This window comes from Caenorhabditis elegans, chromosome V, assembly GCF_000002985.6.
Source record: "Caenorhabditis elegans chromosome V".
Classification (NCBI taxonomy): Eukaryota; Metazoa; Nematoda; class Chromadorea; order Rhabditida; family Rhabditidae; genus Caenorhabditis; species Caenorhabditis elegans.
The window spans coordinates 12,518,456-12,543,604 of NC_003283.11; the positions used below are offsets into that span (position 1 = coordinate 12,518,456).

Here is a 25,149-nt window from a genome sequence, read left to right on the forward strand (position 1 = left end):
CTGTTTCAATTTTTAAAGAAAACTGAAGACCTTGAATAGTCTACTTTGACTAAAAAAAAGCTGCAACTGCCTCATTTGAGAATGTAATATCCTCTTTAATAATATTTTATGTGCCTTGTGGAAACTCTAACAACATTTAACATTTCGATCAATTTGCGTTTTCCGATTGCTGTTAAGCAATTAGCAACTAATCTTTGGTGCTAATTTATTGTGGTAACTCATTGAGTAGAAGATGTTTCATAGTAATTTCTAATAAAACAATTTTGAAACGTTTGATATATTCTAGTTTACCAATATCTTAATAATGGAGAAAACACGTATTATTGTCAATACGCATGGACCTCCAGTTAACAATCCCATCATCATTATCATCAAATCATCACGGGATGCGCTTATTGTGTGCGAGGGTGGCTGTGGGCTTGAAGCAATAAAATTTGTCGTTTTCTTTTTCATTGTCTCGCCGGGACAACACGTCCACCAACTGAGAGCAAGAAGAGAGCAGTTTGGAAAGCGAGAAGGACCACAATAAATAATCAGTGGCGACGGGAAGAGTGAAGGTAACAAGCGGCTGTTCTTTCTGAAGATGGGTTAGAGGGGGGAAGGCGGAGTTCACATGACGTGGGAAATACCTGTGACGTGGAAATGAGTGTGTTGCAGAGACGAACGAATGGAATGTGTTTGAGATTTGCAAAATAGGAGGAGTTTAAAGAATTCCTCTATTCCAATGTGCTTGTTTACGTTTTGACGACTAAAATGTGAAAGTGGATGAGAGCGAAGGTTGCTAAGGAATTGCCAGGCAATTTTTCATTCGTTTAGTTCAAAAGATGTCTTGGATGAAGACGTCATTGGTATATTTAGAAGATGTATCGCTTTTAGGAGCAAATGATGAGCAAAGATACACAAGCTACATTTCACGAAATGTTAAAAGCCCACTAATATCCTGTAATAAAATTGCAATCTCTACTTGTATACATCAAAAGTGGAGTAGAGGAAAATTTTTGATAGACTACTTATGTTTCAAATATTAATATTCAAACATAGTAGGGATTCGAAAATGCGATAGTTTTCTTTAAAAAAGTTCCAGAAACCCAGTAATTGCCACTTTTTGACTGTCCAAAAGAATTTTGTTTTAAAAGATTTACTCTCATGTTCGGTCTTTTAGCATCGTTGATTTTGTACTGGTTTTTGACACTTTCCCCACTGGCTCTACTTCACCTTTAAGATAATAGGCGACATTCGGAAACGCCGGATACCGCCAAATTGGACTCTGTTAGGCATTTGAATTAGGTAAGAAGTAGGCGAGAAATTCTTAAATTCCGGAATGTTTGAAGAGCAGTAGACTTATTACTTAATTTGTCATATTTCTTGACGAATACTTGTAAAACAGAATTTTCAGAGTGATGAGGCTCGGGGTCAGGTCCTTACACCGTTCTCAAGCCGCTATTCTGCGTTTATCGGATCCTCAGGTTTTGGTGCTCGCATATTGTAGATTTACGCGTTACCAATTCACCTTGGCCTTTAGCTGCGCCGAAAGTTTTCCGGTCAACCGCAAAGGTCTGGGCTTTAACGCCCTTTTGTGCGGAGCCCAATTATCCACAGTTTTGTTTCAAGACTCAGAAAACAAACCATTAAAACAACATTTTCAAGAGGTCATTTTTTAATTCAACCTAGAAGATCAAAAACTTGCAGAGCTATGCAAAACTACCGTAATTCGAAGTTTGAACATCTCAAAATCCAAAATGCGAAAAAAAATTTGAATGTGGTCGTAAAAAACTCTTATACTGAGAGCAAATTTTGAAAGTCCAGCGGCAGTGAAATGGGGGTGAGAATGGGGGTTTGTAACAGTTTACATGATTGCATAGCACTTGAGAATACCTCAAGAGAAGAGCCAACAAATTCCCCCCTCCTACATACTTCTAACCTAACGGATAATGGTCTAAGGTTTTTAGGATTTCTTTAAAGTCTTTCACGAACACTCATTTGATCTTCAGTCTGACTTTATAATTTCTAAAAATAAAGTTGAGATGTAAAAGGATTATCTACGTCAAAAGTTATTGAGAGGCCCTAAATGAGAGAATTAAGATTAAGTGAACACGAGGTTTTCAGATTAGAATTTTCACAAATTGTAAGAATGAGTTATACATTTTGAAAATAGGAAGTGACCTAGTTAACGATGCTTCCTGGTTGCGTTTTTTGTAGACATCTACAAAAAAAACCAATAAAGATCGCAATAAACGATGAGCCACAATGCTGACTTTCGACCGAATGGAACAAACGAAATCATGTTTTCAACTGATTCGCGTTTTTACTCTTTATTATGTCTTTCTGTCGGATAGACCAGGAACAAAAATGTTTTTTTTTTCTACTGGATCCGAGAAAAAACATAAAAACAGGAGGGTGGTGGACCCACAAGTATTTCGGTGCGATAGGACGAAAAGTGTCGGTCGGCGAGTCTTTCTCAACGAGTTCTCAATCGTTGTTCGCAAGCCGATTGAGTGGGGGAAATGAGTGAACGAGTGAAAAGAACAAGCACAGAACAAACAAAATAATACACATTTTGAGATATTTGAGGTGCAACAGCCGTCTGAACCGTTCAATACTGTGAACTGGTTTGACGTTCGAGTCGGGCGCCGCTGTGACTCGTTGAGAACATGTTGAACTACAGTATGCCGTGGATGAAGAAGATAATGCCAAGTAGGCTCGTTGGTGGCCACAATTTTTAGGTTAGCAATGTTCAATGTTATAACATAGAAAAAAAAATCAAGTTTGAACAAAGTATTTTTCTTCGATTGGAGGGTTTTTCAAAGTTTGCCTTGTCAGTTACATGGGAATAACAGATCAACCGAAAAGGATCTGTGAATCTCAGTCAATTTGCCAGTAGGAACCTTTTAAAAACCACCCCTGTGGTAATAAAATATCTAAAAATCCTAATAAAACGTTTCACTTTTTTTTAAATGTTTGATTTTTTAATTTGCAGTCAAACAATGGCAATGAGTCAGTTTTTATCAGGTTCAAACATGTGAAATTCAAATAAAATTTTAAAAAGCCCACATTTTTGTAAATTACAGAAATTTCCATAAATAAATGGAAACATCTCACAAATCTAGAAAGGAAGGTTTTATAATAATGTTTGGTCATCTTATATTTTTATGTATGTATCTATTTACACTTTGCCTTATGGCATGAGAAATTAAACATCGGGAAAAATTAAAATTTATAATAATTTTGCGTAAATTTATGTAAAATAAGCTACTCCAACTTTATCAACAGAACTAATTGTATAACGAGTTAAATTTTATCTGAAAAGTGACCTAAAATGGCAATCCCACAAGGATAAGCGAGAAAAGGGTGCAAACAAGAAATAGACGTGGAATAACTGAATAGGAATAGAGGATTTTTAGAGGGAGATGTCCTGTTGGACGGAAAAGAGGTGGAATATTAGAGTGACACCTATTTTGGTGAGGATTCTGTTTTAGTTTTGTTTTTCCTTATCGAGTAATTCGGCGTTTGACAAGTGATACGTCACAGAAAACAAACTTTACGAACATGAAATCAAGGACTAGGAAAAAAGGAATGCTACTTTCAGAGCAGAGGTTGTTTTTCAAGGCGGAAACTATGTTATTTTTGATTTTAAAGAAATTATTATTCATCGTCTAATAATTAAAACATGCCTTCAAAAAGTGGAATGTTTCAAATTATCGCAAAAATTTCTAAAAATTCAAAATCTTTCTTCTCATCGAAAAGTCTAGAAATGACTAATTTCCACCCAAACTTTTTCGCATTATTAACATTGCAAACAAAAAAAGTCCTTCAACAATGTTTCTAAGAACTTGAGCTTCTCACCTACTTATTCACTTCACTATATTCTTTTTGAGGCACATGGGATCCACATGGCAGCACGTGTACCCTTACATTGAAAGACAAGAATTTTTCGGTACTGACGTGGAAAAAGAAACAGCTGAAGAAATATGAATAGCCAGGAAAAAGTAATCAAACTAACTTCCAGAATTTTGAATGAAAACCTTGAATTTCGATTTTGCTAATCAAAAAAATACAAAACACAGGATTTGTGTGAATAAAATAAGAAATTCAGTAAAGAAAAGTAGTCAGACCGAATCAAAAATAAAATGAAGATTAGCAAAGATACAAAACCAAATTTTGCCCACAATAAATTGCTCTATGTTGAAAAAATTCCAAAAAATTTTAATGATAATTCACACTCGAATAAGAAATTTGTATATTGATTTTTAATAACAATCATATTAAACTCGATTTAATTGAAAGTAAAAATGTTCAAATCAATTCAAATCAAAATTCTTATTTTCCAGTAAGGGCCAAACCTGTTGGCTGTTCAAAAGTTATGCAATATGCAAACATGAAACTTGAAAAAAAAACTGATTTCAAAGTTGCATGTTTCCGTGAAATGGAGCGAGCCAATAAATAATGAACGAGGGTTCAAAATGTTCTTGGATCATCAGAGAGCTGAAAGTGTTTTGTTCAGAGAGCTTGGCGTTTAGGATTTGGGAGAGCATAGGCTAAACCGCGTTTAAGTTTACTCCAAATTTCATGCAACTCGGTAATGTCGGAAACAAACTTAAAAGAACAAAAAACCACGTTTGGCAAAAATCGAATCAAAATTGGTCTGAACTTAGTCGCAAACTTGGACATAGCCTAAACAGTCTTTGCTACCAAATATTGCCAAGATTTTTGAAATTTTAACCTTTTAAACTTTTGAAGTTATAATGGTTTGTGCCATACTTAATCAAGACTTTGCTACCAAATAACGAGGCCAATGCATTTTCTAGACTTATTACTATTGAACAATTAAAAATTAGCAAAAAAGGCTGTATATATTGTATCAAGCAATAAAAGGAAATGAAAACATCAAAAACACGATACTATGAGATTTTATTTTATTTGTTCCTCTTTCTTACCAACCTACATATACTCTATCCTGTTGACTCATATGAAATGGTTTTCCATGAGCTTAAGAGAACACTTTCAGTGCGTTCCAAATGTATGGAAAAGAACAAGAGAATTGAATGAATATAAAAGTGCTTCAAGACGCAATCCACGTCACCATCTTGTCACAACGCAATCGATCATCCACCAGCTTCAGTCGGCTGGTGTGAAAAATATCCGATTAATCAATTTTGTTGGCTGTGTCTGAACAACTGTTCACTTGACATTTAGAAAGATTTATATTTTATTTACAGATGAAAGAAGAAACAAAAATATGGAAAAAAAAGAAAATAAGTTATAGTAAAGTGTGTACTCGTGAAATCAATACTATAAGAAAGAAAGAAAACAACAAAAGAAAGAGCTCGAAAAGAGTGAGAATTCAAGTACATCCTTTACTTTTAAAGTAAAGAGAATCAGAAAAAGATCTAGAAGGGGGCTTTTTGGTAATAAATTATTTAAATAAATTACATACTTACAAACCTAGCAAATGTCTGGACAATGCTCACAACATAGTTTTTCATTCCAGAAAATTGTACAGTACCTTTTCAAATGTGTCATTCTAGATGGCATTGATTCAACACAGGCCTGTGTCATCTGAAGTTGATTTGCCTGTCGAGCTTCAAAAGACGGAGTCACGGGACGACGAGTTGTCGGTACAAGTGGTTGATTTGGTTGAGTATATTGACTGTCTTGATTTGGATAATTATTTTCACGCAGAAATTCAAGAACATCGGAATACGAAGTTGTCATTCTGAAATGAATTCTAGTATTTGTATCAAACATTGCATTCGATATTATATTCAAATGTCAGTAAATGTTCTGAAAGCATACCTATAATTGAATTCGACGGTATAACATGCGGCCACTTTGGCAGATTTGTGAAGGCATTGCAGAGCCCATCCAGTCTTACAGTCTTCCATGTTACAATACAAGTATGACAATGAGTCACAGTGTGGAGCATTACGATTGAAACAGCACTCACACTTTAAATAAATGTAGGAATTTTTAGTTTTGAATATTCGAGACTTACATCTTTGGAGCCGGCCATCCAACGATTAAGAGAAATTGCTGGTTTATCAGAAGTGATAAGATTTAAGAACACTTGAAATCGTCCACGCTGAAAAATATTTTCAGAGTGTTCTGGAATTGAAGTAAAAAATATAAATACCCCTTTGTTAAGTCGTTTTTTGATTTCATCATCAATTCCTTGAGCTTTGCTTCTTATAAGTCCTTCTAATTGAGAACGACTTGGTAATTGAATTGTTCGACGGAAATCATATTCATTTGATTCAATATTATAACATTTTGATATAGGCGTGTCGTTTTCAGATTGTGAAAGAAACTGAAATAGAGTCATTTCGCTAAATTTATAGAAAATGTATAAGCTCCCAACCTGATGTCTTCCACTAGCCAACTCGTTTTCAACGGCCTGAGATACATGACAAAGATCACAATATCTACAATACGTTCTTCCATTTCTCTCAATCACACCGCTGAAGTCATCACATTTTTGACTGAGAAGTGTCGTTTCTGGGACCATTGTGTATGGTAAATCAAATCGAATTCCAGCTGGACCTTCGAGAACTGGGACTTGAAGTGTTACTCCAATTTCTCCAGCGAGAAATCCAAAATTCTGTTTCACTTTTATCTTTTTGAAATCAAGAGAATAATTTCCGGGAGCTCGAATGTAATAAACTCGATTTCCTCGCTCATTCACAATTTGAACATCCTCCTCTTTCACTGTTATTTCATTTTTCACTGAAGCCATTTTTGAAAATTATTGGAAAATTAGATTGTAGTGCTTACCTCCACGACAATTGTATAAACTAACTTCGTCAATAAGGATATATAGTTCATCATGAGCAAAAACATGGATACAAGTGGCAAGGAGGAGCCATATTGTTTTCATGGTATGGGATCTGAAAATTTTGAATGAGATTTAAAAATGGAAACGTACTTCGATTTTTTCAAGTAATCATATAAAAATTTGCTGATATACTACAAATACAAAAAATATAGGTTGTAAAGGAATTTCAAAACCAAGCCAGTTTCAGCATAAATTGTTTAATGACTAAAGAATTTTTACTTGAGATTAGGGGCTTTATGACAAAAATTACTTGCAAGTAAGATCGTTTGATATCGAACTTACTAGTTTGAATGTTTGTTTATTAACTTACTGAAGTGGCGTTATCTGAAAATCGAAATAGTTAGCACCTTGACAACAGAAACACAATACAATATAAGCCTAGAGAAATGAAAATTTAATCGAAAGAGAGAACGGACACGGCACAGTGCGCAACGTTGCGGCAAGGTTTCTCTTGGCGGTAAAAGTGAAATCGGAACATTCAACAACGAATTGCATAATCGGCCATCACAACGACAGGATCTGCTTCTACTCATGCCAATTGGCTGGCAGGTCTTTCTGACCAGTTTCGGATAATTTTGAGTGGTGTGCGTATTTGATGAATACGAAAACGATGATTTTAAGTGTATGCATGCTTACTTTGTAAACATGTAGACTGTTCCAGAAAACAAAAATATAAATTAGAAAAATTAACTTATTATACGGAATAACTCTGGCAATATTTAAGAAACCCACACTTGGAATATGGATTTTACACTATAAATAAAAAAAATGTATTGTAGGTCTGGGATTAAATGGTTCGCCGTTTAAAAAAGACCACCATGACAAACATTGAAATTAAATTAACAATTACAGTAAATGAAAATGAATGTCTCAAGAGTACTAAAAAACGGTTAAAACAGCTTGTTATCCACGGAGAAAAGGAACAAATAAAAAACGAAAAAAATGAAATCCGATTTGACGCCTTTCATTCATTTTCCATCATTTCGTTTCCTCTTTTCACCACTTTGTCCAGTTATCATTTTCCTTCTCAGGATGCTTCCGAATTGAGGTCAGCCAGGTGAAAACTAATGTCTCTTCTTCTCTACATTCTATCGTTTATTCTACTGAAAAAGAGACCTCGCCGATGTGAAGAAAATAGATCGATAATACGGATCAGAGAAACGGATTTAGGAATAAGCGATCAGAGGAACAGGATGGCAAACTACATGGGTACAAAGCTGTGGAACCAGCTGAAGCTAACAACTTTGTAAAGTACACAAATAGGGGAAACTATTGCTAACAATCTCATCAGAGGTACTTATTTTTTCTTCAGTTAAACAAAGTTGAATATTTTCAACAAAAAATCCAAAACTACTAGGAGTGGAAACTTTGTATGTATTACATAATAAAGATTACAAGTGATACTACAATTTGTAGTAGCTTCCGTATAGCCAAAATGAGCATTGTCTGAGTTGGTCGAAAAATATTATAGATTTAAGACTATTTTTGTATATCCGGAAAGATCCATTACAAATAAGTGGGGAAAGTTAACGAATCTGACTGTTACCGAAACTGAAGATTTTTGTTATTCTCAAGATAAGATTGACAATTGTATAAATACTTTAGTTCAACAATTCAATCTAAAAATAATGACAATCGTAAAACCAATAAACCTCAAATTTGGAACATGACGTTTACAATGCTCAGATATTGATCTAGATTTCCCAGAGTAACATTACAGGACGCTGCAAAATAAGGCGTTTTGGTAGGAAGAATATTACAGAATGTAGTGGTCATTTCTTTTTATTTTTGTTCTGAACAATGGGTTTCCAAAAGTGTTCTGAAAAATCGGTCAAGAATTATGCAGTTCTTCTCGAATCAGAAAATTTAAACATTGTAAGTTTAAATTTCTCCTAAAATATTTTTTTAACCGATTCATTTGCAGGTACGTTGCGCAGTTAAATGGTTGCTGGAATCAGATGTATCACTGGAGTTGTTGATTAAGTACGATATTGGAAATTTAGTAGAAAAGAAATTTCTGATCACTGATAAACTGGCCCGAAATTTGATTTTAAAAATTAGAAATTTAGAGGAAGAAGAGTTTGGAGACAACGATATTGAGGTAAGCGAACATCTCTTTTTTTGAATGTTTTATCAAATTTTCCGAACAATTTCCTGTAATCAAGAGGTGTTGATCAGAATAATTTCGGCAATTCTTGGTAATTCTTGGTAATCTGTGATTATTGCCAAAGTTTTTGCAAACTTTCAAATATAACTTTAAGAATATATTTCGAAAATATTTGGTTTAACAATTACTTTATGAATTCAAAACAAAAATTAAAAATAACCAATTACCGATTGTCTAAAATCAGGGATGTATGAAATAGGGTTTTTACCGATTTTATATTTTAGTTGATCTCATATTTTGGAGTGTTCTGAAGAAAAAAACAGGGGTTTTTTTTGCCAAATACAATTTTCTGAACGTGATTTTAATGAAATCTTGTTAAGTTGTATTGTCTGTGATAACTGCAATTTTCATAAGTAAATCCACTTTTACAGATGTTCATTACCCCAAATTCCAGTTTGAAACATAATTCATCGCCTGAAAGCTTGAACAACAGTGACTTCAGTTTTAGATTAACTAATCTTTCTCCTATTGAAAAATCGGATATCAACCCATCACGAAAAAGTAAAAAATCAAGGGGTCCAGTGAGAAATTTGAAGATGCAAATTATGGAAGAACACATTCGATCTGAGTGATTTCTTGTTACTGTTTCATTTTTTTAATGTTTTGGTTTCGGTTTTAAATACTCATAATTTTAACATTTCTCTTCTCGTATAAATTTTTTCAATCTGACTCATGTTGCACTACCAATTTAATCAGCTGCACTTGACCTCTAATCACTTTTCGATTTCACCTTATATCCCAATCCGAAATCATAATCAAAACCACCTGCTTTGCACTTTGTCACGCAAGTTTTGTAGCGAATTACACAAAACCAATCAAGTATGTTTATATGTGTAAATGTTGAAAAATCGGTTCGCGTATAGTTGTCGACCAGTGATTGAATGAAGTCTCCAAACAATGAATGCTCTCTCATACGGGAGGCATGCGACAGTACACATGCACTTTTGGCTCGTTTTCAATTGAGGAAGAGACTATTTGAAACATGCGCAAACTGTACATGTACTTCTGCGAAAAGTTCAGTTTATCCAGAGCTTATAAAGTTCCAATTTCAAAATGAATCAAAGATTTCAATTTGCAAACAGTTTTCTGATGAAAATTTTAACACTTAATTACAGATCAATAGAAAATTGAAATATACATACATCATGGCTAAGGCTGATTTTTTTGTTGATATAAATCTGAAATCAGTTAAAATCTGAGGTCATGCTGTGAGGATTTTGTAATTGATGGTTATATTGTATGTACTAGAACATAACTAAATTCGTGAAACGTTTCAAAAGTTTTCGTTCGAAAGATAGTTATGTCACTATAATTTTTGCTTGCACAGTTTCTGAAACTTCAATTTAATCATATTTTAAAATTTCTAGTTATCCAAACTTATTTTCAATTGTTCAGAATTTCTTGTTTCAAACCAAGTAATACCGTAACTATCGGAATTTTAAGAAACGTTATATTGTTTCAATATCTGCAAATCCCTTTTTTTTTCGAAAAACTCAAAAAATCCTTGGTCACTCCATCTCGTTTCTCATTTTTCGTCACGGCATGCCCTCCCTGAGCAAGGGCATTCTGCAGTGTCTCTTGGCATACTCTCTTTTTCTGTTTTTCTATCGTCAGTCTCTTTTTATCTTTCTCTATTCCTCTCATTTTGCCTTTATCTATAAATCGTGCCGACGTGACCTCTATCTTTTTTGGAAATGAGTGCATTTGTACTTTTGAAACATGTTGCCACTTGGTTTGTTTGTCAACTATGTTTTATGATCAACTGTAAAGAAGATGTTGTATGGCAGGAATGGGGGATGAAAATGTTGACTTCTTGTCATGTTGTCATTTTAAGATAAAATCAGTCGTGTGATCACTTTCACAGAGTTAGTCCAAGTCTTAGTGCACTATTAGTTCAAAAGAGTTTTATAAGGATTAGTGAAAAATGACGTTTCAAAATAATAATTCTGAAATCAAGATTCGGAAAGTTTCTGGAATTTTAAGAGCTTATTTGAGTTGAAAATTTGAAAACGTTGGATTGATCCGGATATTGAAAGACTCAACTACCAAAATTTGAAAAAACACAATTCAGAACTGGTTTGCTAATTTTTTGTAAGCACATACAGTAACCGAAACTATTGTCTTCTGGTTTTCATACTTATTCAAATGCAAATTTCTGAACGACACTGTAGTCTCGACTAGAGTTTCCATGGTAGGCAGGCCCTTGCGCTTGCCTACCTGAATTCCATTGTTTCTGTTACTAGAAAAACCATCACGTGAATTTTACCAGTAGGTGATGCGCGAGAGTAGGGAAATCGTCTTGAACGCCAAGCTCCCACAGCAATTGGTTTTCAATTGTGCCAAGTTTGCGACTTCAAACGTTTGAGGTGTTATTAAAAAGTCCCACAGTTTAGAATATTGAAAGAATGAAATTTGGGTTCAAGAGTTTGAGAAATTTCTCAGATTTTAGATGTATGGGTATTGATTTTCGAGCTTGAACATTTCTGGAACGGAAGGATCTATTAACATATTTGTTTCAAGATGTTTCGATCTGTAATATAATCTCTGAACTTTTCGGTCTTTACCAATTCAATACTAAAATCTCATGTTACACTTGGATATTTCCCAATTCCTATTTCTGAAATGTTTGGTTTTATAGTTCCCTTAATTCATCACGCGTCGTTTGGTCGACTAAGCTTAAAATGATTCAGAAGAAGACGTGAAGCATCAGATTGCCCTTTCTTGCGCACTTCACTTCACATCGCTTCATCTTCCTCTCCTGCTTCATCTTCTTTTTTGTTTTTTTTTCTTCCCGAGAATGCACTTTTACGAAGTGGACATTGAGATAGAAAAAAAGATAGAATAAATGCACATGCTCACAAGTGTATAGGATTTCCGTCGTCGGGTTCATGAAGTGGGTACATGGAAATGCGCCGTGCCTGACTTCCTTTTGAAGGACGTATGTTGAATGGAGATGGGTATCGCTTATTTGACAGATAGTGAGCAATTAGTGAATGGGGTGAAAGAGAAGAAAAATAATTATCCGAAAGGTCACTTGGAAAAGTGCAAGGATGTATACTAATGATAATGATGAGTTAACCGGTTACTGTAGCATTTTAAATGACAAACTTTCTTATTTGGATTGACCTTACATCTCAACAGAGAGATCCGCATCTTCCACGGGCTTCAGGTTTCAGTCATATAGCTATGGCTTTTTTTGTTGAGAATCTTAATTGGATTCAGGTTGAATAAAGTGGCCAGAAATTGTTTAAAATCGTAGACTTAACCAATTTCTATATTTTTTTACAATACGATCATTTAATTTTCTTGCACGTTTCGTTTTCATGTAAACCCCCATTTTTAGACTTGTCTGAAAGACTTTATTTCTCTCCACTTGTTAGTGCTCAAATTTTGCGCTCCAAGACAACAACCAATTTGACGAACAACTATGAACTTTTCAGGAAGTAAAATTATTTTTTTCTAGTCCTACTTTTAAAAAATGACAAAACTGGAAAATAAAAGGCTTAAAAATAATAAAAACTATTTCGGGTTATTTTTGTGCCCCTCTTTTTCAGCTGCACTATTCAAAAATTCGATCCGAGAAATTAATCAGTTATGTACTTTTTAATCAACATCTAAATGTTTCATTGCCACCTGAGAGTGATTAAAAAAAAGAAACTTATCAAATAACCCGTCATTGCATCAATCACCTCCGCAGGTGTTTATAGAAAGTTTCTTCGGAGAAATTGGCAAAAAAGTACAGTGTACTATAATAAGATTTGTTTAAAATGTGATCAAGTGCACAAACATCTACAAAACGTTTCATGTAAATGTCATATGAGTCCGTTGGTGTAGAAGATATTGAATAAGTTATTCTTGAAATTGATTTACCCGTAAAGTGCAAAATGGATTAATACACCATTATTAGTAAGTGAGATTAATATTTCGAGTAACAACTATTATGAAACCACAAGAAATTATTGGAATACTTACAGAACTATTGCCAAAATTACAAAGTTTGAGAAATTTCTATAAAGTTGATATGCTTGGCTACATGCTCTAATAATTCTGTTTGATCGATAGGAATACATTTGAAAAGTTATATTTTTGAACGGTTCCAAATTTTCTAGTTTCTTTCGTGAGAATATTTTAAAGGAGCACAACTATGCCTGCATTCATGTTAACAAGGTAGGCGCAACTCCTTAGAAGGCGGCCTACAGCCTAATTTCAGTCGGCAACAAAATTGGCGCAGGTCATTGTTAACCGTTAGGCCTGAAAGCAGACATTTTGAGCAACTTATTTGAAATTTATTATTAAATTTCCAAGCTGATGGGACAAAACAGGCCCAAAACTTTAAACATTTTTGAAAGTCAAAATTTTCCATTCAAAACTTTTGAAACATACTTTTTTCATCTTGGATGTAAACAAGAAAATTTATCTCACATCATTGGGAAAGTTCAAATTCAAATCTTGTCTCTTCTCACAATCGGAGTTACACCTGCGGAAAGAAAAAAGAAAATGAGACGGTATGTGTAACGAAAAGGTCTCGTGCACTTTTTTGTCTTCGAATGCACAGAGCTGCGAAGGATGATACACTCATTTCAAATTTTCGACCTGTAAGAAGAGTACTATAATGAATTGAAACAGGCTTAATATATACAAAAATGAAAAAAATTATAAAAAAAAGTAACAGAGAAAGATGAGATGAGATTTATTACGTCTAGACCATTCTGAGACTTTTGTTTAGAAAATTGGGAACGGATATTCTTGAAGATTTGTCTAATTTCCACGTATTTCAAGCTTGATAGTAGTACATATGAACTGTTATAAGTCCTATGTAAAACCTCACAATAAATCTGTAAAAAACCTCGAGATAAGGTTTATCAACAGGTTCATTCACAACTTTTTTTTGCATTTTAGTTTAATATGAAAACTGATAACCAGTTTGATCGAACATTGCGTGAAACATTTTCCTCTCTTCCGAACGACTTCCTGGTCCCTATTTTTCCTGTTTCATCTACATTTCCCCAGCTTTTCAATGCGTAGGAGAGAGTCAAAGTGCAAGTGCCAATATACAACTTGTCCCCGTCTCGAATATCAAATTTCTTCAGCAGTTTCCATTATTTTTTTGTGCTTTTGAGTCAATTGGTTGGTCGCATTAATGTCTTAAGCCAACTGATAAGATATCACACCTTTTTTATTTGGTCGAAGAATTGTTGCGTAATAGATATAAGGGAAAAAATAAGAAAAGTATAATATAATTTCAAGAACTTGAAGCTTTGTTTCCCATGTCGCTGAAAACGTAATTGTTCCCCGTTCCCGGTTTTTATGAACTATGAAATCTATCCAGTACTTTTAGGTACCGTAGCCCTGTTACTTCCTAAAAATTCCCAATGTTGTGCCATCAGAAATCGGGAGTAGAAAACGAAGATCTTTGGCATTTTAGCTTTCATGTTTAAACGGAACAAGAAAAATGCTGAGACACAAATCTAGGAGGAAGCAGACAAAAACACAAGGTCAACTAGTTTTGTGTATGTGCTCGGAAAAGAGCAAAGACGTTGAAAGCCTGTCCTGGAAGGTTTTTCTACCAGTGCTCATCTCTTTCTCTGTTTTTTTGTTCTCTTGAGGCAACTTTTTCTGTTTTTTTTTTCCGTCTTCTTTGTTGTTGATTATGTGGGACCCACTAGACATTTAGGGAGAAGTGCAGCAAACATGGGACTAAAAGATCTATGAATTCATCAGATTTGCACTACTAAAGTTGAAAATAAACCAGAAAACAGCACTTGTCCAAGGTCCGGAATGCGTGGGCTTGAGCTATGGGCTCTGAATATATTCGCTTTTTGTCGTTCTTTTTACATTTAAGACAAGATGTGAGTCACACTGCAACGTTTTTAGAATCTATTGAAAAATAATCATAACGCGTAAGATTTCGGTACAACTTATGAATATTGAATTTGCATTGCAAAAAACTAATAAATTAAACAGTTAAATATTATATTTTTATCCCAATTTTTCAAAAGATGTATTAAAAAAAAATATATATATATATCTAAGTTTCATGGAACACCAACGATTCTTTCAAAACCGCGTGATTTCCTTGAGCGGATCGTCCTAGATCCGGAATAGTGGTGCCTGAATGGAAGACCACAAAACCGAACAAAAAAGGGTAAATGTCCTTTTCTCAATGACGTCGCATGTCTCATGAAGTCAAGACCTTGAGACTGTCTAGCTTCATCTTTTTTTTCTTGTCTGACAGACCGTTCCTCTTGTTGATATCCAATGTAAAGCCTTTTTTCGTAAAAAAGAAAACAGGTAGGGCAGATGGACCTACAGTAATCTTCTGATTAGTTGTACCCGTAAAAAGTGCAACAGTGACCCTGATGGAGGGATAATCTGTTATCATCTTTTTATCTTATCATTCACTCTCTGAAATATCTCAAATTAAAAAAAACGGGGAGGGCATCAACAGTAAGAGTGTGTAACAAAACAAGAGTTCCTTATTCGAAATCATTATTTTCGGTTTAGGTTTTAGTTTTCATGGAGGCCATTGCGCTGTGTAAAACCACTGTTTCAAAAGTGCACTCTTGTCATTTTGATTGAGACACGAAAGACAGAAATGACAGGCCCATGGCGGCCGTCAAAATGCCTTCGGTGAATTTGCAAAACAGGGAATAAAGGGAAAACGGTAGAGAGAAAACGTCTCATCTTTCGATTACATCGCACTTTTGAAGCAATGCAAGAAAGCGAAAAATTAAGAGAAATGAATCATTCTAAGAAAGGGATTAGCTCACGGAAGGCGTCAGATGGAAATTTTGACCCTAGCATAGATTGCGAGCCAGAGGTGAAGACTAAAAATACAACGTTTGTCTTATTTTCTTTACAACCACCGTTTTAGTAAGCAACAGCCGATCATACAAATGTCTGGTACAGAATATACCTACAGTAATCCTTCAGTACTCATTCGTGGCCCTTTAAGAAATTATATTGCAAGTTGTTCATTGGTGTCGGCTGCACATTTGGGATCCCTAATTTATCGTTGATTGGTTCAAAGATCAAACTATTCTGGGAAAAAACGTAAATAGTAATGAGTCTTAATCCTCAAAATAATGTTTTTTATTTTAAGGGTCCCACGTTTCTTTACGATTTAGAGTGAATTCTTCCAAAACTTGAACTGAAAGGCCCAGCAGGCATGAATTCTCTTGACAAGTGTATCTCAATCATGTGGTTGCTGGCTTCTTCCTTGTTGCCTGTCCTTTTTACGTACTTTTGTTTTTGTAGAAAAAAAGAAACCCAAAACTGTGCACAAATTGCAGTAAGTTAGTTCCCCTTTTTCGGATGATTCAATGTGTAAACATGTTTCTGTGAAAACAGTGCATCTATAGTTCCCCTTCTTTTTTTGAAATCTGAAACGATGTCCTTAGTGTGTCCGTCTGTGTCACACCACCACTCAATCGAAGAAACAGGCAATGTTGCACTTCTCACCACAGAATTATACGGTGGCGCTCACGGAAAAGTGCAATATCCCCACATACACACCGCACTGCGTTAATTTCTTTCAAATTTCATAGAAGAAGATCTATTCGAATCTAGAGTACCTTGTCTGCAAAGACGTTGAAAAAAAAACTAGGTCTTGTGTTGTTTACGATTGAGCATGTGAGCTGAATGTTTATTTGCTTTTGGACAGGAACAGGGTGGAATACAAAGCACGCAAAGAAGAATCAGTAGGTCTGAAAGGCTGCTAAAAAGCTGAAAACACAGAGAGCGTATTTGTTGACAATTTCAGTTTATTTGTTTTTATGCTCATTTTCTTTTTTTTAAATCTCGTTTGTGAAAAACAGGCTATTCTCCATTTCCTTCATTTGTCCATAGGTTTGCTGGCTATGACGTGTATGTCAAATTTTCAGTTTTCCAGACATCACATGTGTAGAGTTCAAAAGGAACGCTCACAAAAGGAACACACGTACGTTAGCTCTCTTGATTGAAAATGCTTTTCTCTGGGAAGCCTGTGAGAGACTGCTCGTTTTAGGATTAAGGACGAAGAACATGTCTTTCTGATCGTTTGTTTTTCGTTTAGTTCAGACAAAAAGTTCTTGGTATCAAAAGTGCGAATAACGACAAGTTCTGGAAAAATTGTCTAGTGGAAAAGACATATATGTTCATAAATGAGTAAATTAATTCATATTTTTGTGTTCTTTGTCATTGCTTGTAACTATTTAAACTTAAGTAAAACTTGAAATATGCGGCAATTTTATTTTCTCATAAAAACGTTTAGTTTTGACTTGAATTTTTCAACTTTTCCGGGACAGTAAGCTTAAAATTTACACTATAGTGGTAAAAAACCAAAAAATCCATGATAGGCAAAGCTTGATAATTTGTAATTTAGTGCTAAACAGTTTTAAAGATAGCAATTATGTCAATAACAAGCTCAATATGATAGATAACAGGCTCTGCCCATATCTTGGCTTTATGTTTTTTTTCAACTTTGTTTTACTTCTCCATAATCTAACTAACATTACAACCGACATCAAAGTTTAAGAAAATCGTCCTAGAAATAAACTCTATTCTGCTGCAGTCCAGATGATTCAACAGCTATCAAACAGCTGTTTAATAAATAATCAACATTAATATTTTATTATCGTCATGCGTATTTGATCTCTTTTTTCAAGTTGAATGTCTAACTGTTGAATTAGTTGAATAAATCAGTTTCTAACATTTACCTTTCGGTTACTTACTGTATCCATGCAATCTCTTTCATATGTATTTCTCTTTGAAGTAGGTCAGCGGCGGTCAATCGTGTTCTTTGGGCTCTAAGACAAAACACATATTCCTCTCTTTTCCCTACATCGTTGTGTTCTTCTGTTCTCTTTACCTTCTCAAGTCAAACTGAATTAGTTGTCGTCCTTCGTCGTCGCCCTATTCAGAAGCGTCCCGTTCTCGGAATCGTCGGCTCTTCTGTTATTGTCGTGTGGTATGTGTCTGGTTTTCCGATGAACAAGTACTTCATCACTTTTAACCCCACAGAGCTTTTCTTAAACTGATGAGTCTCATTCATGATCTATATACGTTTCCGTTATGTTTGAAAAAAGACAAACTTTCGAAGCACACACACATACGCAAACGCACTCTTCGCCCTTTCCCCGAGACGCTTCTCTCGCGTGGTAGAAAAGCGATTTGCCCTTTGAATGCACTCTATTTTTTCCGAGTGAAACACCACATTTATACGCTCTCCTTCATCTTCTTCCTCCTTTTGAAAAACTGACTTCACTGATTAATACAGTCAAAAATTCTCCATGATTTGGAAATTGTTAACCATTGGTTTGAAACTACTGAAGATTTGGGCAGAATCATTGAAATATAGAATGTTGTTTACATGTTAGACCGCCTCTCATGTGGGGCAATGTTGCCACTGAGTGACCTTCACAGAGGATTGCTGAAGCGACACGAAAAATAGGTGAACATACTATTTTTCATTTTCTCGATTTGTTTACATCAATATAATAAAAAAAGAAATAATTGAACAGAGTCACCTTCTTTTTAATGATGGAATGCAATGTCAGGTGCACTATGATATACGGTAGAGAGGTTGAACTCAGTGATCAGATTTAAAATAATTAAGGATCTATTTTTGTTCTAAAAATTTTAAAAATTTGCATCGAAGTCAGTACGGATTCGGCCGGTTTCCTTAAAGTTCATAGAAGATTACAAAACATTTAGCATCTTGATTCTGAAAATTTCATGAACATTAATCTGAACACCAAAGCAAAAAAACAATGCTTTTTTTATAAATTCGCATATTTCTTGGAACAAATTTTCAGTCGTATCCAGTGATCTATATATATATATATATATATATATATATATATAATCCGAAAAGAAACGAAATCTTAAAAATTTATATCCGTTCGTAGTTTACGGGTTTGTTTTTTTCAAATCTTCGAGCAACACCTAGTACATCAAGGTGCTCGGAACAACAATATTTTATCTGAAAATACACTGTTTTCCAGTTTTTCTAAGATATTTGTGCTCATTGCATCTTTCTTATCAAAATATCTGAAATGATAAGCATAGCTTGATTTGAAGATATCTTATTACTTTCGTAAAGTTATAATTTTATGCTCAAGAAAAAGCTCATCCTACTAAGATTTTTTGTGTAAAGTTTTGCGGTTAGAGTAATCATGCGAAAAGTCCATTCAATCTTCACGGTTTCATCCGCCAAAGGGTACATATGTACTTTAGAAGATGTTCTGCCAGTTTTCTGGCGCACACACACTCACCATTCTACGACCTGTCCTTTCCTCCATGTCTGTCAAAATGACCGTCAGAAGATAAATGGTAGATGGGATTTTGCACTTTTCATAGAACTTCAAAGATTACGGATTACAATTGTTTTCTAGGCGTGGTGGTGTCAAATGTCAGAGTCAGTTGTAATAACCTACCGTACTCTTGCGAGTGCCAACAAAACATTATTGAGTATACAGAAGTAAAAGTGCATTTTTTTCGTTTCTCGGGTTTTTCCATCGCCGTCACCGGTTGGTCACCTCGACTCAAACTCCTCACATAATATTTGCTTACACTTTTATTTACTTGTTCTCTTCATTTTCGCCTCAGTAGAGCGTATTTTCCTATTTCCCCAGAGAATTGTCCCAAAGCTTTAAAACTATTAGCTTTAAATTCTAAAATTAGAACCAGATTAATTTATGCTAAGTTGGTTCAAACAGTTTTGCTCAAAGTTTGATGCACCTGTTTAAGTTATCGTCTAGAAATCTTTGAAGAATAAACTGCTGAAACTGCTGAATATCTTGATCTCTGCTTAAATTCGTGAATATTTCTGTTCTCTGAGTCACCAAAGTTGTTTTCGCCATCGCACCATTTTTGCACTAGCTCAGCTGCAGAACAAGAAACCCCACACGACGGCTACCCGTTTCTCTTTTTTCCCTTTGCCACACAGTAGTGTTCTCTGAAATTATTTTGTTGTTTTTGTCTGGTTCTCACTCTCATTCACCATCTGAAAAAAAAGCGGCCACGTCATTTATTGTGGTATGAAAAGTTGCTCTTGAACTCTCTGGAAATCTTAAGATCTTATTGCTCACTCATGAACCTAATTCAATGGTCGGTAAGTGAAGCAAATGTAGTAGTAGGGCACAATAGAAAGTTTGCATGTACTTTTCCGCCATCGCCCTCCCTCTATACCTTGTCCTGCGTCTCAGTGTAAACCGTATGGGGCGGGGCACCTTCTCCTTCGGGGCGACCCGGTCGTACCGCCCCCACCATTTTCACCTACAGGGTTTGATATTCAGATACTAATGTCGATATGTAGTGAGATGGTGTACCTACCATCTCAACAGGTTTCCGCTAATCTTCCCAAAGATTACAAGATTTTGTTTATACTCCAAAAATATTTATTCATCAAGTATCCCAATCCAAATGGTCACTTACTTACAACTGACGATTAAACATACTAAACATTTAATTAAAAAATTATTCAAATTGTTTTCGCTATTCAAAACTTTAATTCACAAATGCAAACTATTCGAAATCTTATATGATTCATGTTAGACTTTCAACTTTCTTCTGATCGCAAGTACTCCATCAATTTGTCAAGACGAGAGTTGGCCTCTACTGCCAAAGATCTTATTTTTCTCGATAATCTTGAATCACTTTCCATCTCTATTCCTCTTCTTCATTAAACTTTTTATAACATGTCAAGGTTTTTATTGGATCTTTGTTTTTAGTTAGTTGTGACCCAATCACTAACGTCACCACAAGAATTCTCTTTCCAAATACAGTAGCCAAATTCCCATGAGGTTTTCACATCGACTTTGGTTCCCAGTCTCCACCAAGGAAGAGATAGAGGGTACATCAATTTGTGTAACGGGTCCTTCTTTTTCCGTCTTTTTCTTCTGAGCGTGGAGAGAAAATGTGTGTGTCGTCTATCTCTCCATCATACTCTACATGCCCTTTTGTTATTTCGCACTTCCCCGCAGCGCCAGGCCTCCTAGGCATCCCCAGACTGAAAGGTCGACCTCTCATACTTCTCCATTCCTTTTCCTTTCCTTTTTCTTCCTTATTCAAGCTTAATCTTAGTCAGATTTTCTGATAGATACTGACTCATTTTTTCTTCATAATGTAACATAACACATAACACCTGCATGTGAGATCTTGACGTGGTCAATTTGTACTTTTTGCTATTTTGTTATTGCTTCTCTAATCTGATCTGGTCTCAATCACATTTTTATCTTCCGTCTTCATGATGCCTTTTTGTGATAAGAAATGAGTTAGATAATAGAAATGAATAGCAAAAAAGCGAACTTTTAGTGATCACGATCAGAACAGTTATTGAAGAATAAAAACAAAACAAAAAGTTCATGATGTGTGTCCATGTGTCTGGTACATGTGTCTGTTTCAGTTATTCTGAGAACTACGTCAATTTCGTGCTCAAGTAAATTTTCATATTCCATAGTTAGAATATCAATCAGCTGCTATCTCTTGTATATTTGCCAACAAGTGCAGATAAATTTAATATGAACTATCTGAGCAATGCATAACCTGTGCCCAATAATGTTTTTAGTTTTACATCATTAATTTCAGCTGCTCGCATCTTATTAGTCCTTTCCATAATCTTCTTTCTTCTCCTCCTCTTTTGCACTTTTCCTAGCATTCTCAATGCCCCACCCACCCCCTTCTTCATCTTTTTTTCCTTTCCGAGAGCGTAAGTGGGCGGAGCCTTCTGTCGAGATGCCAGGACGTCAGTCACTCATTGCCATGCTACTCACGTTTTGGCTTGTCATTTTTTTGGTCACAGTTGTCAGGAAGCTTATCAAATCGTTTTACGCTTTCACGCAAAGTTCTATTCATATCAGTTCATTTTTGTAAAAGTGCATTTGAGTCACTGATTGTTTTTTAAGACATCGAATCCCTCATTTATCCGTCTAACCCTAAAATTGGCATCCGATCTTCCTTAAATCCTCATTTTGGCATCTTGAAAATTATTAGTTTAAGCAAAAAGTTCAGTTGAAGTACACTTGACTTCACCTTTTCAGTTTCCAGTTTTTGTCATGATCATCATCGTTTATATACCATGAAGGGCACCTTCATATCCTTTTTGGAACCAATTGCGCACGCCTGTCTGTCTCTAAAGCACTTCTTGTTTTTCATATGTGAGTGTGGAGAGTGAGAGTAAACCGGGAAAAAAACAACGACAAAGCTAGAAGGGAAAGTAAGAAAAAATAGAAGGAAAAGTGACAAAATAGAATAGAATAGACGTGTGTGTGTGTGTGCGTGGTCTGTGTATTGTTGAGGACACCGGTTCACCACTTTTTCCCTCGAATTCCCTGTTTGGCAGAGACTGAAGCTGAAATTTTTTGTTAGACTTCCGACATTTTTCCATCAAAACTTGATCACATTCGCTCAGAGATGAATCTCCAGTTTCAGTACACTTGCGGGCGCCGCCGCCGCCGAAATTCTGCACTTTGCCTCCAGATTCCCTTGTCCTTTTTGTTTTCGACACTGCGATTTGTCGTTTTGATTCACTAGTCTGTTCCTCCTTTTCCTATTTTTCTAATTCCTAAACGATTACAGTGACATTTGAAAAACGTTCGAATATTTTCAGGGATATCTTCTTTTCCCTTGCATTCAAAAGAATAAGAAATGGACCAACTGACTTCCCAGCTTGGAAGCGCTGAGCTTCAGGCTCTTATTGCTGCCTTGCCACATGATTTGACTCTTAACCCAGTAACTGTAAGTTTTAAATCAAATATGCAAAATATAAATCAAAATCTCATTATTTCAGAGCAAACCATCATCTGCATCAAGCAGTGATTTATCGGCATCTACTTCTACATCTTCATGTATTTTTCCTCCAATCAACGATATGACAGCACTTTCAATGCTTTCCCTAGGTGCCTATCCTGGCCTGTTCACTGGATTCCCACTTTTGTCTACTTTGCCATACTTGAATCTTCCACCACACTCAACAATCGAATCATTGGGACTTATCAACTCAGCCCTTTATCAACAACAAAAAGATGTTCAAGCTGCAATGAACTCACCAGTTAACCAATTTACTGCTGGATTAGCAGCTGATGGACGCCCAAGAGCATTTTCAAGCGCTGCCACTTTGCAACACGGAAAAGATCAAGAGAAACGACGAAAGAGAACAAGAAAGATGGAACCATCACTTCCAATTACAACAAGTACCATTACATGTTCCTCGAATTCGTCTCCCTCATCAAGCTCTATAACTACATCTGTGCTCCGAACATTAGTAGAAGATGATGATGCAGATGTGCATCCAAATAAAGTTCGACCAATTCAAGTAACAAAAGAGGAAGAGGATCTTGTTAGAAGAAAAACTCAAGAATGTAAGTCGTATATTCAAATTTTATAAATTTAAATTTACAATTCTAAATTTCAGTGCTCAAATCCATGCCCCTTCAAAAATTAGAGCCAGAAGTCAGCGCAAGTGGCCCACTTCGCCGTCTTATTCGAGACGAAGACCTTCCAGACGAGGTCGGACCAGATTCGCCATTCCGCCACTACCCAAAGTATCAGGTACACAAGTTAGTAGTTTTTCGATTCTTCCTTTTCTTAATAGTTTAAATCGAAATCTTCTCTCTATTCTTCTACTTTTTTCACATTTTAATGATATTGTCGTGCTTGACAGAACTGCATATTTTACAACCAATTTTTGTTTTAGAAAATTAATTTTAAAAACGCAGCTCTGGTGTGAAAGTAAAGTATTTGATTTTTATTTGATCTGTCATTAAGTTTAAATTGTTCAATAAAATTTCAATTTGCACACTCTTTGAAATTTGAAATACATTTTTTAAACTCTTTTTATTTTCAGCAGAAGCCCCGTTCACAACTAGTCATGCTTCAAGGAATCCAAGCGGCAGTCGCATGTATGTGCATTGAAGCTTTTCAACTCGACGATAAAACCGATGAGGAGAAAAAAGCTTTTTGTCAAAAACAACAAGGCCTTTCACTTGATGATTTGGTCAAGGAAACTGTGCGTCAGGAACTTGTAGCTGCAGAGTAGAACGTTTAGCTCTCATTATTTATACCTATCCACTTCTTTTTCGTTTTCAACCAGCTTTTACTCTAAGTTCAATTTTACTCAATATGGATAGGTTACAGTTTTCCCCGTTGAAATAGCCCCTATTTTGCTCTCAAAAACTACTCACTATTACGTCTCAAGGATCAACCGTTGCGTGTGCATTTTTCGTCTCCCCGTTCCATTTTTTGCTCTTCTCTTTTTTTTCTCTTTGACTAGAACTGTTTCTTTTGGATGGTCAAAGAGGAAAATTTAATTTTAATGTTTTTGAACAAAACTTCAATGCTTTAATATTTTATGTCCGTTTCATATTTTCCAACTTTGTATTTCCTGTTTTAAGCTTAAACCTTCATTTCCAAACGTCTCAATGTAATTCTCACAACATTGCCCAGCCTTTCAAATGATTAACATTTTTTTGTAAAAATTAAACGTTTAAATTCTAAAAATAATCAATCTGTACAAACAAATATGAATAAACATTCTGCAAATTGATAAGTTCATCCAAATGTAGTTTTCAGAAAAAAATAACACATCAAGTACCGTACTATTTTAAATCATGTGGCTTAGACTTTTGAGTTGTTTTCGACAAGTTCACGTCATTTTTCTCTCATTTCCAGTTTCCGTTTTGCACTTTCATTGATCAGTTACCCAGTTTTTAGGAAAATAAAAAAGGGCAATGGGGGATGCGGAAGTCTTTCAGCAGAATGTCACATTTTCAGAGAATGACCTTCGAAGTTTAGATGAAGACTGTAGTTGTTCAAAGCATAAACAAAATTTACAGTGAACTTACAACGTTTGCAAGTGCTTTTCAGAAATATGACTTATGAAGTACAGTTATTCCTAAGCAAACAAAAATGTGCCTGATGAAATAAGTAGCTAAACAACTCAAAAATAGAACGTGGGTGTCCGGTAAAAGCACTTTACTGTTTGAATTTGATTCAACAGCATTTTAAATAGAAGTGTGATAAGACAGCAACAATTTATAAGTTGGTAAATCAATTTTAGGCTATTTTGAATATTTAAAATAGGAAAATGTGTTAGTTTTTGAAAAAAGTGTCCCAAATAAAAAAGATTACCGAATAACAAGGTTCAAGTTCCAATGGTTCGAGACCAATTTGACAT

The 25,149-nt window shown here is 35.1% G+C and overlaps 3 protein-coding genes and 9 non-coding genes across 13 annotated transcripts; 6 read left to right on the forward strand and 6 right to left on the reverse strand.

The window, feature by feature from the left end:
* The first annotated feature begins 762 nt into the window (after positions 1–762).
* 21ur-14776 lies at positions 763–783 on the forward strand. The gene has a single exon (NR_069771.1).
* A 1,002-nt stretch (positions 784–1,785) lies between these two features.
* Positions 1,786–1,869, forward strand: C13C12.5. Its single transcript, NR_069772.1, has one exon. It is a non-coding gene; the product is annotated as an Unclassified non-coding RNA C13C12.5 (non-coding RNA).
* Positions 1,786–1,869, reverse strand: C13C12.4. Its single transcript, NR_069773.1, has one exon. It is a non-coding gene; the product is annotated as an Unclassified non-coding RNA C13C12.4 (non-coding RNA).
* A 3,322-nt stretch (positions 1,870–5,191) lies between these two features.
* Positions 5,192–7,201, reverse strand: dyf-4. The gene is made up of 7 exons (NM_073738.8): positions 7,140–7,201; positions 6,769–6,881; positions 6,356–6,720; positions 6,131–6,304; positions 5,993–6,079; positions 5,794–5,945; positions 5,192–5,713 (listed from the first exon to the last, which is right to left on the reverse strand). Exons 2-7 carry the CDS (start codon positions 6,869–6,871, stop codon positions 5,443–5,445), a joined length of 1,152 nt encoding a protein of 383 aa, NP_506139.3. The 5' UTR covers positions 6,872–6,881; positions 7,140–7,201; the 3' UTR covers positions 5,192–5,442.
* Positions 6,830–6,977, forward strand: C13C12.6. The gene has a single exon (NR_069774.1). It is a non-coding gene; the product is annotated as an Unclassified non-coding RNA C13C12.6 (non-coding RNA).
* A 1,401-nt stretch (positions 7,202–8,602) lies between the features above and the next one.
* Positions 8,603–9,898, forward strand: F45D3.1 (LisH domain-containing protein). Its single transcript, NM_073739.4, has 3 exons — positions 8,603–8,704; positions 8,754–8,930; positions 9,368–9,898. Exons 1-3 carry the CDS (start codon positions 8,630–8,632, stop codon positions 9,566–9,568), a joined length of 453 nt encoding a protein of 150 aa, NP_506140.2. The 5' UTR covers positions 8,603–8,629; the 3' UTR covers positions 9,569–9,898.
* 21ur-11827 lies at positions 8,636–8,656 on the reverse strand. Its single transcript, NR_069775.1, has one exon.
* Positions 9,899–18,077: 8,179 nt separating the features above from the next.
* Positions 18,078–18,189, reverse strand: F45D3.14. Its single transcript, NR_069776.1, has one exon. It is a non-coding gene; the product is annotated as an Unclassified non-coding RNA F45D3.14 (non-coding RNA).
* Positions 18,190–19,191: 1,002 nt separating this feature from the next.
* On the reverse strand, positions 19,192–19,245 carry F45D3.8. The gene has a single exon (NR_069777.1). It is a non-coding gene; the product is annotated as an Unclassified non-coding RNA F45D3.8 (non-coding RNA).
* An 879-nt stretch (positions 19,246–20,124) lies between these two features.
* F45D3.7 lies at positions 20,125–20,310 on the reverse strand. The gene has a single exon (NR_069779.1). It is a non-coding gene; the product is annotated as an Unclassified non-coding RNA F45D3.7 (non-coding RNA).
* Positions 20,125–20,339, forward strand: F45D3.16. The gene has a single exon (NR_069778.1). It is a non-coding gene; the product is annotated as an Unclassified non-coding RNA F45D3.16 (non-coding RNA).
* Positions 20,340–22,583: 2,244 nt separating this feature from the next.
* On the forward strand, positions 22,584–24,522 carry F45D3.2. Of its 2 annotated transcripts, none has more exons than NM_001276944.3 (4): positions 22,584–22,712; positions 22,765–23,335; positions 23,389–23,525; positions 23,821–24,522. In NM_001276944.3, exons 1-4 carry the CDS (start codon positions 22,623–22,625, stop codon positions 24,010–24,012), a joined length of 990 nt encoding a protein of 329 aa, NP_001263873.1. In that variant the 5' UTR covers positions 22,584–22,622; the 3' UTR covers positions 24,013–24,522. The 2 variants fall into 2 exon arrangements, with proteins under 2 accessions (NP_001263873.1, NP_506141.2); NM_073740.6 differs by having other exon boundaries at positions 22,585–22,712; positions 23,389–23,533; positions 23,821–24,518.
* Positions 24,523–25,149: the final 627 nt, after the last annotated feature.

Coding starts and splice junctions, on each gene's coding strand:
- dyf-4 (NM_073738.8), bottom strand. CDS start 6,871: ATGAAAACAATATGGCTCCTCCTTGCCACTTGTATCCATGTTTTTGCT. Junction 5,946..5,992: donor GGATGGCCGGCTCCAAAGAT/GTAAGTCTCGAA, acceptor ATTTATTTAAAG/TGTGAGTGCTGTTTCAATCG. Junction 5,714..5,793: donor ACCGTCGAATTCAATTATAG/GTATGCTTTCAG, acceptor AATTCATTTCAG/AATGACAACTTCGTATTCCG.
- F45D3.1 (NM_073739.4), top strand. CDS start 8,630: ATGGGTTTCCAAAAGTGTTCTGAAAAATCGGTCAAGAATTATGCAGTT. Junction 8,705..8,753: donor AATCAGAAAATTTAAACATT/GTAAGTTTAAAT, acceptor ATTCATTTGCAG/GTACGTTGCGCAGTTAAATG. Junction 8,931..9,367: donor TTGGAGACAACGATATTGAG/GTAAGCGAACAT, acceptor CCACTTTTACAG/ATGTTCATTACCCCAAATTC.
- F45D3.2 (NM_001276944.3), top strand. CDS start 22,623: ATGGACCAACTGACTTCCCAGCTTGGAAGCGCTGAGCTTCAGGCTCTT. Junction 23,336..23,388: donor TAGAAGAAAAACTCAAGAAT/GTAAGTCGTATA, acceptor TCTAAATTTCAG/TGCTCAAATCCATGCCCCTT. Junction 23,526..23,820: donor GCCACTACCCAAAGTATCAG/GTACACAAGTTA, acceptor TTTTATTTTCAG/CAGAAGCCCCGTTCACAACT.